The sequence below is a fragment of the Hydra viridissima genome, unplaced genomic scaffold, assembly GCF_058129835.1.
Source record: "Hydra viridissima isolate aposymbiotic clone 2 unplaced genomic scaffold, HvirCarnegie_v1 scaffold_2, whole genome shotgun sequence".
Classification (NCBI taxonomy): Eukaryota; Metazoa; Cnidaria; class Hydrozoa; order Anthoathecata; family Hydridae; genus Hydra; species Hydra viridissima.
In genome coordinates, this window is record NW_028324301.1 from 7,355,609 (window position 1) to 7,371,485 (window position 15,877).

The following is a 15,877-nucleotide window of genomic DNA, read 5'->3' on the forward strand; positions in this document are numbered from 1 at the left end:
AGTTTTATATGATAATGGGGCTCAAGTAGGTCAAAGTTAAGCTATATATTTAAACAAGTATGTCGAAAGTTTTTTTTAAAAGTCAACTTAAAGGGTCAATCTTTCATAAAATTAAAAAAAATAAAAAAAATTTTTTTTTTGTCATTTTTCTTCCTGGTGTACTACCTTAAAACAAAAAAGTATTCATATATTCTATATAATTTTAGAAAATTCTTCTAACTTGAACAAAGATAATCAGATTTTGATTTTTTTTCCCAATATATTGGAAACATATAAGGTTAAAAGGTTATCTTAAAAGTAAATATAGATTTTCATTTAAATTAAAAAGTCTCCAATTTAACGAAATAAAAATCTCTCATTTTTCAGATTTCCTTGAATATAATATTGAAGTTTTTAACTTCTTTTACCCATAAAATATAAAATATGAGTTTTATGAAAAAACTGTGTTTATTTTTTAAATAAATAATCATTGTAACTTAATATCTTTTAAAAAAGGGCATTATATTTTCAAAAAAGTTGAGGGGTTTGTTACCATTTTTTTGTTGTTTGAGTCACTGTGCGACGTTTCTGGAGAAAAAACACTGAAAATTGGCCTTCTAATTTTTGTCTTATTTATGCAACATATCCGGCCGTGTATAAAGTAGGCCATGTTTGGCGTTAATTTTTCCACTATAAGCAGCAAGGGTGTACGACTCCGCATAATCTCCATTAAAATCGTGTAATCGGTGACACAAAGGCTTTTGGGATGTGTAGTACAGCCAGATTGTAAACAAAAGCCACAGAGAATACCCATAATCGTTAAACTTATATTGTGTGATCGGTTGACTTTTAATTGTCAATTGTCAGCATAAACGAGGAAAAATGCGTCATTTTTTCGATTTTCAAAAGAGAAAAAATGGCTGGTCGCAACTTGATCCTTACGACTTTTTAAAATTTCTTTTGTTAGTTAAGAAATTTTCAGGGAGTATTAGGACAGCTGAATGATTTACACTGTTAACTGCTTCTGGTATATACGTTTCAATCCTTAACTACCCTCTTCAGTATGCTAGAAGGTTTATAACATAACTGTATGGTAGACAACTTTTGAGCCTTTTTTGGCCCAAAATTGTACAACTGTTGTATGGATTGTTAACTGAGCTCTGCGAGTGCAAAACAACTCAGACGTTCCTTCTAGTATTGAAATAAATTGATATGTTTTAATATATTTTTTAAAGTAATAATAATAATACAATACATACATACATACATACATATATATATATATATATATATATATATATATATATATATATATATATATATATATATATATATATATATATATATATATATATATATATATATATATATATATAAGAAAAGCAAATACAATAAAAACTAATTTTGGGGTGGGTCTTCTAATGTAGATAGAACTTTGATTTTTTTAATGTATGCTTAAATTCTTTATAGAAACATAATAATCAACAGTGTATTTTGATTACCCGCCTTAAAAAACAAGAAAGGGGGGGGGAGCCCACCCCCGTCAATTTCTTTTAAATACTATAATATACAAATAATAGTAAAAGTTTATTAAACAAAAATTACAAAATTCAACAAAATATAGTTAACTAGGTGTAATTAGCAGCCTCATGGTCACAAAACAGTTGTTCTATGGCATCAACATCAGGAAACAAATCAGTGTTGCTATCTGATTCAGTGTTCATTTCACAGGATCTGAATGCATTTATACCTCCTATTTCAGGAAACTCTCTCAAAAGCTGAGCTGGTGTTTTCTGCTCAGCTGATTTACGGTAGGCAGCTTTGGTCTTTGAGGATTGCACGGTCCAGTTGTTTTTTGAATTTGAGCAGCTTTTGCAGCTTATGCTCAGACTTAACTTGACACACTGTTTCCTGTACCAGCTTTACAGCCCTCTCACTACAATCATTGACGACAGCCAAGTTTTTGACGTACGACTGGAACTCTAAATAATCAGAATCGATATTCCAGGAGCTAGCTGGATAAATCATCCATTTGGACTTAGTTTTGTCATGGCCTAAAATCTCAAAAATTAGCCACGATTCAGCAGTGATAAAGTCAACCAGTTCTGGCCGCTTGTCAAGTACAGACATGTCTTTTATTTCAGGCAAGAAACCTTTATTGTTATGTCTATCCATGTCATAATCATTTGGTATGGGTATGTTATAGAGCTTTTTGGCGATCCTCTCCTTTTCTTGTTCAGTAATTGAATCATCTGAATTTACCAGCACAATTGGAACAACAGTTGGATCCAGGTACCAGCTATGGTTTCCCCATGATTTAAAAACTGCACTTGCAGCAGGTTCATCCTCAACATACCTGGACATCTTCCAAACAGAATTCAAGTCCTGATAAAGAAAAAATGATATATTTTTGTAATTTTTTAAATTTACAGTTAATGCATGAAATTTAGTAATAGCAAATTTATATTTAAACTTAATGCTTGTACTGTGTTTAAATACCTGTAATGGAGCAACGTCTGGCTTCTCATTAGTCAGAAACTTGGGTGCATAGAAGATAGCAATAAACTTGCCCATCCTGGTGATGAGAGCTGAATCCAGATCTACATGGTTTTGCACAAAATCTTTAAGAAGGAGAATTTTCATGTAATAAATATCTTTGGCCATGAATCTGACATGATGCATAGCACCAGGTTTCTTAAACTTGCAGATAAAGCTTGGGTCCAGGTACATAAGACATAATTCTGGCAGCTCATGGTAGTCATCTCTCTTCTTACCAGTCTAAAAGTTTATTATGTTTTTATTGAATATTTCCTAAATCTAAATACTATTACGCAATGAAAAAAATGCTTCTAAAAATAATTACATAGAGTTTTAATAAATGTCTGCTTGCAATATTTTTAAACTAACCTCTGAGTTTTTAAAAGCTTTGGTTTTTACTACCTCCATAAGTTGGTTCTTTGCTTCAATGGCTTGAGCTTCTAGCCAAGTTCCACAAACAGATTTCCATTCAAACCTATTTAGCTGGCAACTTTCAGTATCAATTGAATGCCATTGTTTATGAAGCAATTTAAAAAGAGGGTTTTTAGGACCAACAGTGGCCTTGCAACCAATAGCCTTTTCAAAATGATTGATGTGGACCTCTTCTACGTGGTGACAGCAGGTCAACATCAGTAAGGGCTTGCCAAGGTCAGATCTCAATCTTAAAAGTACAAAGCGCTCTTACATTTCATATTTACCACAGTCAAATTATTATCAATATTTCTGTAGCCTCACATAATTGTTATAGTACTTTAAAAATTCAAATAACAAAGTTAGAAATAAGATTTAAAAAATATATTCTTATTTTTATTTACCTGTATATAGCTCCACACAGTTTTCCAGTATTGCTACTGGTAGTGTCAAAGCATAAAGAGTGCACATTGTCAGCTATGTCCATCTCCTTCAAAAGTTGACTGATTGCATTAAACTGGTTTAGGCCAGTGCCAGATTCAATACCTGGTGCACCTAGAAGATAATTCTTACCATTAAAACTTACAAGTACACAGATCCTATCCTTCGCTTTGTCACAGTGCTCAGGTATTAAATCCTTTATTATTTTCCCATCAAAATGTAGTTCAAGCTTGCCATCTTTGTGGTTAATATGATACTGCAATAATTTTTTTAACTTTTCAAAATCTTCATTAAGTATCTTATTTTTCGTATTTATACACTTGAATATGAAAGAGGCAGCTTATCTGGATTACCTCCCCCTTCAATAACCAACTTTGTTAGAGTAGCAGTGATTTTATGGGCAGATATGTTGGCTCCCAGAGATGTTCTCATTGTGTTATGTATGGTGTCTTTGCTAACGTCAATTTGTTGAGATTGAGAGTTTGATGTGTTTTGTTTTTTGGCAGGACTAGGGTGATATTTACTGCCACTTGAACTGAGTGTGTCAGATGAATTTGAAGTATTAAGTACAGAATCCTGACCATCTAAAATAAAAGGTAGTCTATTAGTCACTCTTTTCTTTTTGCTTTGAATAGTTAGCTCTGGTTTTGTCCAGATCTTTTATACACATTGTTGTGTTTATTATCTATATTCTCTTTTAAGACTGGCACCGATCTCTAAGATCAGCCCGTATATTTATACATGTATATAAATATGACACATGTCCCTAATAAAACATAACCCAAATGTAAATGTCAATAACTCATAACTACTCATAATCGAGTGGCCTTTTATTCTTTATTATTTGTCCGCGACTGGATACTCATATTTGTTCTTCTCTTGTATCTTCCACTAATCTGTTTTCTTTTGCAATTATCATTTTCTCACTCTCAAAATCAGGTGAAACCGTTGCGTTACTACTGTATTCATCAACCAGAAGATTAGGATTGCTTCTGCGCATTATTGCCGTATTATTCCAACTCAAACAAGGAGCAGATATTGCATACACTTTTCTAAGATGAATCAGATTTCGACGAAGGATATGTCCATTGTCATTCAATTTTACTTTATATGATCTAGGGGCAACACATTTAACTATTTTACCCCTTAGACTCCAATCGCGAGTTACTTCATTTTGAATTGCAACATTTTGAACTTGTCTAAAGACCTGTGGTACAAAAGGACCAATATTTTTATCATAGTATTTTTTAGATTGAATTCTCTCTTTGACTAAATCTCTTGACTTTTTCAATTGTTTCTTATTTTGAGTTTGAAATCTGGGTAAATTGTCTCTTAGTTGACGTCCCTGTAATAACTCTGCTGGAGATAAACCACATTTTATTGGAGTATTACGTAATATTAAGATACCTTTATAAATGTCTTCATTTGACATATAACATTTCTTTATCAACAATTTTATTGATTTTACAGTGGCTTCTGCTAAACCATTCGATTGTGCATAGTGTGGACTACTTGTTATGTGTTTAAATTCCCACTGTTGAGAGAATTGACAAAACAATTTCGAACTATATTGTGTACCATTATCTGACACTAATTCTTCTGGGATACCATTTCTAGAAAATGATTCTTTATATGCTTGTATTACATCAGTTGATCTAGTAGTTGAAAGCACAAACACTTCAGCCCACAGGCTATAGTAATCAACAATAATTAAATAGTTTTTATTAGCCCATTGAAACAAATCAGTTCCCAGTTTTTACCATGGTCGCGTTGGAATTACAGGAGATAACAGATGTTCTTTTGGCTTTGATGGGAGATATTTCATACATGCCTCACATTTTCGAATTAATTGTTCAATTTGGTTATTTAAACCAGGCCAGAAAACACTCTGACGTGCACACTGTTTGCATTTATCCATTCCCAAGTGACCTTCATGTAAATTTGAAAGAATTTCTTTTCGCATACTAACTGGGATTACTATTCTATTTTGATATAACAAAAGTCCATCAATTTTAACTATTTTATCTTTGAAATCCCAATAAGGCTGGAGATTAGCTGGATAGTATTTTTTTTTTATTTGGCCATCCCGAAATTATACTTTCTTCCAATTGTTTCAAAAGTTCATCTTCTCCAGTTTTCTTCCTAATTTCATCTAACCGATTCTCTGTAGCAGGCATACTTTTTATTATTGAATTAACATATATGTTAAGATCATTTTCTGCTATCTCATCTTCCTTTGTAGATTGAGATACAGGTGCACAAGACATATCATCTGCGTCAGTGATCAAGTTACCAGGAACTTGCTCTGCAGTAAATGAAAATCTTAACAATTTCATTCTTAAGCATTGAATTCTCAGAGATATCTCAATAAGTGAACAGTAATTTAATATGGGAATTAATGGTTTATGATCTGTTTCCAATATAAAATTTGGTAGACCATACAAATATTTTGACATGCGTGTGCACCCCCATGCTACAGCTAACATTTCCATTTCAATTGGATAATAATTTTTCTCAGTCATTGTCAAAAATCTAGATGCACAATCAATTGGTTTGTATACTCCATCATGACTCTGGTAAATAACTACACTAAGTCCGTTTAACAAACTTCCATCTGTTCTTACTTTTACAGGTTTTTTAACATCATAGAGGGCCAAAATGGGTGGATTAGTCAAACTATTTTTTACATCATTGAATACTTTTGAATGATTGTCAGTCCAAAACCATGCTGATTTTGAACTTAAAAGATCTCTTAAAGGTTCAATTACATGATCCATTTTTTTACTAAAAATTTCTGGGAGTGATGTTAGCCCAAATGGACCCCTCGTTGAGCAGAAACAACCAAAAGGTGTAGCAAATGTACATTTTAATTGACTTTCAACATCCATTGGTAACTGCTGATATCCTGAGTTGGCATCTAACTTAGCCATATATTTACAACCATTTCCTAGTTGCACCAATGTATCATCTACACTCAGAAGTTCATAGAATTCACGTTTTGTATCTTTGTTTAATTGTGTCAAATCAATACAGATACGAAGCTGTCCATTTGGTTTGTTCACGACTACTATTGGATGACACCAGTCTGTAAGTTGATTAACTATTTTGATAACACCTATTTCTTTCATTCGCTCAAGTTCTAACTTCAATGGACACAACAACTTTCTGCATGTCTTTTTTTTCTCAACTTCAAAAATAATGTAACAAAAAAAAAACCCACTGCCATACAACTGAAAATAAAATGCAGTGTCAGCCATACAACTGAAAATAAAATGCAGTGTCAGTCAACAATTCATTTTCACTGACATCATCTTTTCTTGTAACATAGCCTGCAATATAAAACAGAGCCATTTTTGTACTCAGTGGCAAAGATGCTTCTAGTTCAGGTAATTGATTAATTATATCATAAGATTCTTCACTTCTAAAATAGCCACATTTTTGACAAATGCTCAATATCAGTAGTGTAATTTGAAACATCAACTTTTAATTCCAATAACAGTTTAGCTTTTTCAATGTTTAATTTTTCAATAACATTTTGAACAGTTATAAAATATGTTCCGTCTGAACCTTGTCTAAACTTACTGAATGCTTTTTCATTATAATCTGTTGAGAACTCTCCTAACATAACATAAATGAAATTGTTTTTTAACAAATGTTTACACATCTCTACTAACCCATAACAAGTATGCCAAATTGAAGTACCTGTATCTCTAATTAGGGATTTTATTCTACGCCCTTGTTTACCACTCATATCTCCGAAATCAATTAAATATTGCAAATTTATGTCTACTTCTTCTGAAATAACTCTTTTATGAGAATCTAAAAATCGAGTATCATCATAAATTTCTTTTACACTAACTATTTTCCAGAATTTTTCTTAAAAAGAAATGGCTTCATTCATATTAGAAGTGTGAATAAGTTTTGAATAAGTTTTGAAAGCAGCTATAGTTTCATCACAAAACACTTTTAAACAGTGTGATACATTTTGTCTTTCAATGGGTTTTGGATGTATAGCTACAAAATTTAGTCTAGATAATTTAATTAGCTGATCTTTCTCAAAATCAAATAAACATTTAAGGTCACTCCATTTAGCAGTCATATTTTGATTTTTTTCAAAATGCAATTCCCGTGTTTTTTCTGTTATCCAGTTATTTCTGATACTTTTTAGTATATGAACATAATCAAAAAGTAGAAAAATCCCACATTTTGTTAACCAAAGTTTTTCTTCAATTTCCTTCAAATAAATTTAAAAAAGCTTGATTTGTTTAATTTCCATCACAAATAACTGAAATAACTTTTCCATTGATAGACTTGATTGAATTAATAACATAGCATACTTGCTCAAACAAAAAAGCATCCAAAAAAGATCATCCACCTTTTAAACATTTAACCATGATACCCAAAACAGTATTTGCTAACAACTTAGGATTATTTTTTAGCTTTTCCAAATAGAGAACCACCATGGTAGAGAAGAAGAGACTTTACATAAACCTCATCTACCAATATTATACAATTCCTCTGATTCTCCTCTATATTTGAAAATACAGTGCTGATAAAATTAATATCTGAAACATTCTTCATCCTAGATGTAATTTTTGTCAGTGTTTTTACACTTGGAAGTTTAAAATCTTTTCTTAACTGATTGTGTAGACTTCAACATGTTGAAAAATAAGAATACAATCTGATGATTAATTCTATATTATAAATTTTTTTACCTACTTCTGATGCATTCATAGATGCAATATGATCTTGTAATATCGATCTTTGATGATCAACTTCAATGTTGTTCAGATAGAGAATTGTTTCTTCCACTTTTGACCAAAAATCAAGGGTGGTAATAGATAATGAAGAAATAAAGAAATGAACACCAGCATGAAAACTTTCAAATTTAAAATTGCTTGAGATATGAATAGCAAACATAGGTATGCAGTTAACAAAAAAGGAATTTGATTGGATGTGCAAAACTTCATTTATAACAAAAGTTGTTACAGGACAGACAAATTTATGATTTTTAATATCTTCACATAAAGAAATGAACGTAAGCAAATCACTTTTTAAATATTGTGACAACTCATCACACTTTTCATTTCTGATAGAAGACATTACTTTAGTAGCGGACCTTGGTTTTAAAGGTTGAGTTAGTATAACACTTGATGGAATATTAGGAAAAATTGAAGGAGGTTCGATTGGTCTATCTTTCCCATTGACACGAGCTTTTAAAAAAATTTTCTGGAAAATGTCTTTCACAGACAACAGTATCTGGCTTATTTGGAAAATTACTTCTTGGAATTGAATTTATCCAACGATTTCGTTCTTCTTCATTCGAGGGAAGCCTATAAACTCGTACTTTATTTTTAGTGTCACAGTTTCCTCTACATCCAGGGCTGCAACACTTTTTAACCATTTTGTGACTATCAACTGCTCTCAAATCGAAATTATAATACTAAACTTTCCGTAATATTGTCCGCCCCCAGTCAAAAATACTGATTCGCGACGGGAAGGCCTGTAATAAGTATCGCCTCAATGATATATATTAACTAGATGTCTAACTTCACATAAATTCCGTAAGAAAATGTGAAGCAAATTTTTGGAGGTTGTAAAACCGGTAGCCTCAGCAAAGAAAAATTTCTAACGATGTTTTGTTTTATTTTTGCTATTCGTTTTTCCGTAATATCTGTTAACCAATCAGATGCTGGTGGCAAAACAAGTTATTATCCAATCATATGCTGGTGGCAAAAAAAATTTGCTTCACTTTTTTTCGGAAGTTAGACATCTAGTTAATATATAGGGTAAACTGACCTATATCTGGCCACATCGTGCTTATTGTTTAAAAATATAAAATCATGTAGCGTTACATGAATAAATAAATTAGCACATAAATAGGAATATTTAGGGATGGATATTATTCAGAAAAATTTTTTACAAAATCAAACTTGATATGTGTTTAAGCATCAGTTTTTCAGATGCTAGTTAAAAGACTTATTTCTGGCCGCTGAGACTTAATTCTGGCCGCTTCTTACCTAATTCTGGCCGTCGGCTAGATTTACGCATAATTTCTTTTATAAATTACATGTTTTTAAACAGAAAAAAATTCAATTGAAAGAAGAAACATTACATAAGCAAGAAACTAGAACACCAATATTCAAGTTAAAATAGAAACAACAAAATATAAAAAAAGAAGAATATATTGTTCACTTTTTTTTTCTCCACAGTTTGGAAGTTTCATGTTTTTTTTTCCTCCTGTTTTTTTCTCTTTAACATAACATTTTCTTCTCTTTTTTTTCTTTGATTAACTTTTTTTGAACTTCTTCATGTTTTTTATCCAGTGCTTCTTGAGATGTAAGCAAAAAATACTTTGGTTTCAATGCAGTTTTCGTTTTTTTAATGATTTGAGTGGGATATGTTAAAACATCAGAATCTGGATCTCCTGGAAAGGATTGATTTTTAAATGGAAAATTTTGATAAACACTTGAACCTGTTATTTTTATTTCGTTCATGGCAACATTTTGAGTATTAATATTATCTGTAACTATATTTTTTACTGGGGATGGATTAGGAATAGCATATGTATGGTCAAAATTTAATATTAAAGAATGCTTTGTTGCTATAGATGTTGAAATAGAAAAGTCAACATCTGTTTCAATTGATTGATTCAATTGATCAATATTAAATTCTGCTGTTTCACAATAGTCATTAGATACTTGAGGTAGGTCGCCTAAAATTTTCAACAGATTCTCATTATTTTGATAACTGGGTTCTATGTATAAAGAATTTGGCATGTAAGCTTCAGGTGGAATTATATTTGGATTATATGGATAAATTCCACAAGCTCGAAAACCAGATATAATATTATTTGGGGTAGCAGATTTGTTCCAAGCCTGCTTCATCAATCCACAAAAACTTACTCTTGAAACTAGTGTCCCAGGAAAATTACTAATCAAATTTTCACATGCTTTTCTGTAAGCTTTCTTGAGTGGGCCAAATACTGATTGATCACAAGGCTGAAGCCAGTTAGAAGTGTGAGCTGGCAATTCAAAAATATGTATTTTGTTTGCCACAGCTACATCTAATAACTCTACAAAGTTGTGTGAGTCATGGCCATCTAAAATAAGTAATTGAGGTCTGTCAGAACCAATATTTGGAAGAAATGATTTGGTAAACCAGAGAAATGCTATTCCCTGCTTAGTCCAACCACTATCAGAAACACTCCATGTGCTTCCTTTTGGTGCATTTTCAATTTGAAAGCTGTTGAGTGACCTATTTGTTTTTCCTTTTACTATAAAATGTGGTGGAAGAGAGTAACCAATTGCATTGACACAAGCTATAACAGTGATTGTTTCCCGATTACCTGATGTACGACTATGTAGGTACTTTACTCCTTTTTTAGCAATTATTTTCCCAGGGCGATAATCAAACTGGATTCCAGTCTCATCCATATTCCATATATTCTGTGGTTTACTAATTAAATTATTTTCCATTAATACATTTTTAAGTATAGAAAAGTATGTTGAAACTTTACAAGCATTCATACACTGATGTCTAACAGCAGATGTAACTTCTGGTTGATGTAAAGTTATCTGTTTGTGCCTTTTGCACATCCCACGCCACCATTTTTCAGAAGGTGTTCCATTTTTGAATGATTTATTATGCTTTGCAGCAAAGTTTTCAGCGTATTTTAGAAACTGAGATCAGCCAAATCCTATTCCTAATGCTGCACGATTGCATGCAAAATCAACTATTTTATTTTCTTCTTCACCATTTAGAAGGGTGGGATGTCCAGGCTTGGCACCCAATTCTGTTTTTCCAGAAAGTCTAACTTGCAGAGAACATCTTGGAACACCAAAAGCCTTACATGCTGCACGCTGTGAAAATCCATTTTTTACAGCTTCAATAGCTGATATCATAGCTGCATCACTCCATAAACAGTGTTTTCCACGTTTACTTCTATACAGTTCTTCATTTTTTTTAGAATCTTGTAAATTTTTTCTTATTTTAACTTTCTTGATTTTTTCCATTCTAATAAAAAATGTCAGAATTCTATAAAAAACATAAATATTAAACTATAAGAAAGTTATTAATACTTAACAAATGTTCTTGCATTTAAATGCATATAGCCATAATATATCTAGGTGCATATCTATAACATTCATTATTATACAACAAAATTAAAATATTTTTATGCAAAAAAGCATTTAATCAAGACCATTGTCATTTATCAAGACTTATATATAGAACTTTGTTTATAAAATGGTATTTGTAATGTAATGTTATAAAAATATGTTATTAATCTACTTAAAATAAAATTTATAGTTATATATAATACTATGTTTATAAAGAATACAAAGTTAAGTTTGGATTATTTTTAAACATTATATAGGCTATATATATAATACAATGCAGTATATATACATTTGTGTCTATAGAAACTGACTCATGTACATATAACATATAATAATTGCATAACTATACTACAAGCATAACATAGTTTTCAAAATTTCACACACAAACACACACATATCTATAAACATGTGTCATTTTGAAAGTTATAGATGTTTTACAGTTTAAAAAAATCGTAAACATAAACTTATTTATGGCCAGAATTAGGAATATTCTTTGGCCAGATATAGGACATTCGGTAGAAAATATATTACAATTTTAAAAATAGAAATTCACATATAAATATAATTTATACACATTATTCAAAACTAGCAAAATTACATATACAGTATTAATAACTTTACATTCTAATATTTCTTTCAATTCAAGGGATTTACAAACGCAATAATGTTTGAATGTAATTATCAAAACTTTGAAAATATCAAACATCGAGTTTACGGAGGCAAGAAATTAATCAAATATTTCCAGCATGTTTTCAAAGCATCAGCATATCTATACATTTTCTTAACTGCACATTTAAAAATTACAAACCTAAAATATCATATTTTATCTCATAACAGACCAATAAACTATAACATAAAAGCATTTTGGGTTTCTGAAAATCGGCCAGAATTAAGACGCGGCCAGATATAGGTCAGTTTACCCTATCATTGTATCGCCTTGTCCCTACCATTTAAGCATGGGAATTTCGGCCTTCGAAATCGACGAAATTAAACGAAATTCGTGTTTCAATTTCGTATCGAAATTTATATTGAATTTCGAAAGACGAAATTTTTAAACATTACAAATTCACGAATTTCGAAATTAAAACTTATGTTTAATTTCGTGTCAATTTCGTTACTTTCAATGACCCGAAATTATACGAAATTTTTTCGCGAAATTAAACAATCCAAAAAATCGAAATTTCGTTCTCAATTTCGATCCGAAATTGAAACACGAATTTCGTTTAATTTCGTCGATTTCGAAGGCCGAAATTCCCATGCTTACTACCATTTCCCTTTCCCGTAGCAAAAACGGATGAGTGGAAACTCACCTTTATATTCCGCAAAAAATTGCCTATTTGTAAGTGAAATTTTTTCCATGACTTTACTTTTGAATAGCCCCACTATGCATCCCATAATTCCCGTTGACTGAATTACACTAAAATCCGCGAGTCGTACACAGAGGTGTGCAAAGTGGTTAATCTAACCAGTTAACTACCGGTTAACCAGTCAACTGACCACTTTAACCAACCGTCGAGGGTCCAAAATTAACCGGATTAACCGCAGTTAACCACTATAACTACATTATCGATATAATAACAAAAATATACCAGTTAACGCGGTTAACGCGGTTAACCGCTTTTTTAGCAGACGCATTTTGAGGAAAAACTAGGAAAACTATTAAAGCGGCGTGCTCGTTAAATTATTGTTGAGTAATTGGGTTGAGAAACTAAAACATCCCTCAAAATGAGGTCACTCCGCAAAGTCCGTAAAAATTAAAATATACCCTTGATAAGCAAACTGAAAAGAAAATGACGTGTATGTCACGCTGATGCAATAAAACTCATAATCATAGAATAATTGGATAAAGAGTAAATGTAGGATAAAGAAATATTCCAGTTACAGCGCAGACAAAGACGTCAAGATATAGTGTTAGTGAAGATAGAGGCATCAAAGCTGAAGAGGCAGAAAGACGTGGAAAGATGTAGGGCCCGGCCTAATAATCCTTTCTGAAGTTATTCCACACCATGCTGTAACCTTACGTGGGTGTAATTAACTTGCATGAACGTTAGGTGCATTTTCGGTACCCCAAAATCTCTTTTTCTGTTTACTCACATGTCCGTCCTAATGAGAATGGGCCTCATCTCCTATGATCAAGTTGATAATAAAGTTGATGTTATTTGTTGCAATTTCATAAAATCTGAGAGCGTAATTTAACCGTTGTTTCAAGACTATTGGTTGTATAAGTTATATTAATTGAACCTTAGTGGATACATGTCCAAGCCTCTTTGAATCCACAGCAACGACCTCTGTAAGATTCCAAATTTCTAATAACCTCTTTGAGTCTATGTGGTTGGATTGTCCCCAAACTGCACTAGACATTTTCTGTATTTTTAGACATGCGTATTGAGAAACCTCGTCTGGGTTGAGACTTATCAGCAACAGAACCCCTGTTCTCAAAAACGCTTCAACAAGTTAATTACTGTAGGCTAAGTAGGAGAATGTCTAAACATTAAAATGGCGCATAAGGGATCTCTGTTTTAGAATAATTGAGTGTTTATTTAAAATAAAATTCAATTATCTTCACTCTTTTTTCGTTTGTAAATTTGTTCATTATTAAATTTTCAAAGATTTACTTTCTAATCCTAAGAAGAGAAACAACAAAAAAAACAGATTGGTTTAAAATTTGTGAGCGACTTATGCGCCACCCTGCACACACGCACACACATAGATATTCATTTCAAAATGATTACATACTTGTAATTGCCTTTAAAATACATAATATCTTTATTCATAGTTTTTTTTATAAAGATACATATTTATTTTAGAATTAGAATAAGCTTTATGAAGGCATGGAGAAAAATTTAGAGGAAGATTTAACATGCTCAATTTGTTGGGATATTGCAGATAATGCTGTTGAAAGTAAATGCTGTAATCATGTATTTTGTCAAAAATGTATAGTTAGTATAGTATCCTGCCCTCAATGTTGTTCAAAACCATTTTCTTATAGTGTTTCAACTTTTGCACGTCGACTGATAGGAAATTTAATGATAAAATGTCCTAATGAAGGTTGCGGAATGAATGTAGCTCGGTCTAATATTTCTCAGCACAATTTGTTATGTCAGTTTTATAATTGCTGGATACCTAATTGCACCTTCAAAGCAAAAAAATCTGACTTAATGAATCATTTAATAAGCTGTCATAGTGATCTTTTGATGAAGATATTGGATGAGTATTATTCTAAAAGTTCTTCCAACTGTTACAAACAAGACAAAGAACTTAATTACACAAATGATTTTATTGGTACTAAAGTTAACTCAATTGGTAGACAAGCAAGACTAGGTGCCACTGGTAAATACTATTGCTCTGGAAAACTTGATCTATCACCTCCATGTACCTGCTGTAACGGAATATGTGGTCCTGGCACTGGTTGTAATTGTTGCTCATGCATGGCATTAGATATTACTACTCGTAAACTTCCTCCTGGATGGTATGTTAATAGGGAAGGATTTTCATGTAGGAAAGGACCAAATGGTGTATTTTATTGCGGAAGAAAATTGGATTTTCTTTTTTCAGATGGCTACTGTGGTCCAGATAATGGTCCAAACTGCAGATCTTGTAAGATTATTGGGATGGAAGAATGTGCCTATCGAGAAATCCTATCAAGAGTTATTACTTAAGACTTATCTAATATATATCCACTGCACATAGTTATAAACATGAATGAAAAAAATAATCTTTGTAGAAATATTATATTTTTCTATTTTTTTAAATTCACTTGTGAAAATGTTTTATAATATTCAATACAATGCAATTTCAAATAGAGATTTTTACATTTTTTGTGAAGTAATATTAATAATAAAAAAAATAAGATAAATTTGTAAAAGAGTATCTTTACTCTTTTTAAAAACTTTTTTTAGTGAGTTTATAATAGTAATAGAGAGTAACATTTTATAAATATAATTCTTTTCTTTATCTTCGTTAGGTCTCTGGAGCCCAGGGTTGTAACCCTTCTTGAAAAATTTTTTTTGTTCCTTATTTTTTTGTTTTTTGTTTGTTTGTTTTTTTTTGCTATTTGTTTTTACATGTACTTTAAAAAATGAGTATAAGCTTTTTCTTTCCTATTTAAAAAAAAATGCATAGCAATCAATAAAAATCTTGAGAAAAAGTCTGGAAATTTTTTTTTCATCAATCAAATTGGTAGACCCTCACACAGCATGAGGCTCAAGGCAAAATCTTTGCAAGATGTTAGCAATATGATATATAAATCTAAAGTCTTAATTTCACAAAACCTGAACTTAAATTGTAATTTATCACAATTACAGAAAAATAATGATTTTCATTTTGTTTTTTTTGTTTTTTTTGTTTTTTTTCTTAAATTTCAATGAGCTTCTATTCTTAAACAAATT

General features: G+C 31.2%; 3 protein-coding genes and 1 pseudogene across 4 annotated transcripts; 1 reads left to right on the forward strand and 3 right to left on the reverse strand.

Annotated features, from left to right (window-relative positions):
- Window positions 1-1,507: 1,507 nt before the first annotated feature.
- On the reverse strand, window positions 1,508-4,091 carry LOC145193549 (uncharacterized). Its single transcript, XM_090077551.1, has 4 exons — window positions 3,333-4,091; window positions 2,887-3,178; window positions 2,479-2,757; window positions 1,508-2,364 (listed from the first exon to the last, which is right to left on the reverse strand). The coding sequence occupies exons 1-4, from the start codon at window positions 3,413-3,415 to the stop codon at window positions 1,786-1,788; spliced, it is 1,233 nt and encodes a 410-aa protein (XP_089933677.1). The 5' UTR covers window positions 3,416-4,091; the 3' UTR covers window positions 1,508-1,785.
- A 2,646-nt stretch (window positions 4,092-6,737) lies between these two features.
- On the reverse strand, window positions 6,738-7,265 carry LOC149891731 (uncharacterized). The gene has a single exon (XM_090077566.1). It carries the CDS (start codon window positions 7,118-7,120, stop codon window positions 6,791-6,793), a length of 330 nt encoding a protein of 109 aa, XP_089933692.1. The 5' UTR covers window positions 7,121-7,265; the 3' UTR covers window positions 6,738-6,790.
- Window positions 7,266-9,485: 2,220 nt separating this feature from the next.
- On the reverse strand, window positions 9,486-11,509 carry LOC149891732 (uncharacterized; annotated as a pseudogene).
- A 1,755-nt stretch (window positions 11,510-13,264) lies between these two features.
- LOC149891733 (uncharacterized) lies at window positions 13,265-15,624 on the forward strand. Of its 2 annotated transcripts, XM_090077555.1 has the most exons (2): window positions 14,255-14,390; window positions 14,479-15,330. In XM_090077555.1, the coding sequence occupies exon 2, from the start codon at window positions 14,516-14,518 to the stop codon at window positions 15,146-15,148; it is 633 nt and encodes a 210-aa protein (XP_089933681.1). In that variant the 5' UTR covers window positions 14,255-14,390; window positions 14,479-14,515; the 3' UTR covers window positions 15,149-15,330. The 2 variants fall into 2 exon arrangements, with proteins under 2 accessions (XP_089933680.1, XP_089933681.1); XM_090077554.1 differs by having other exon boundaries at window positions 13,265-15,624.
- The last annotated feature ends 253 nt before the right edge of the window (window positions 15,625-15,877 follow it).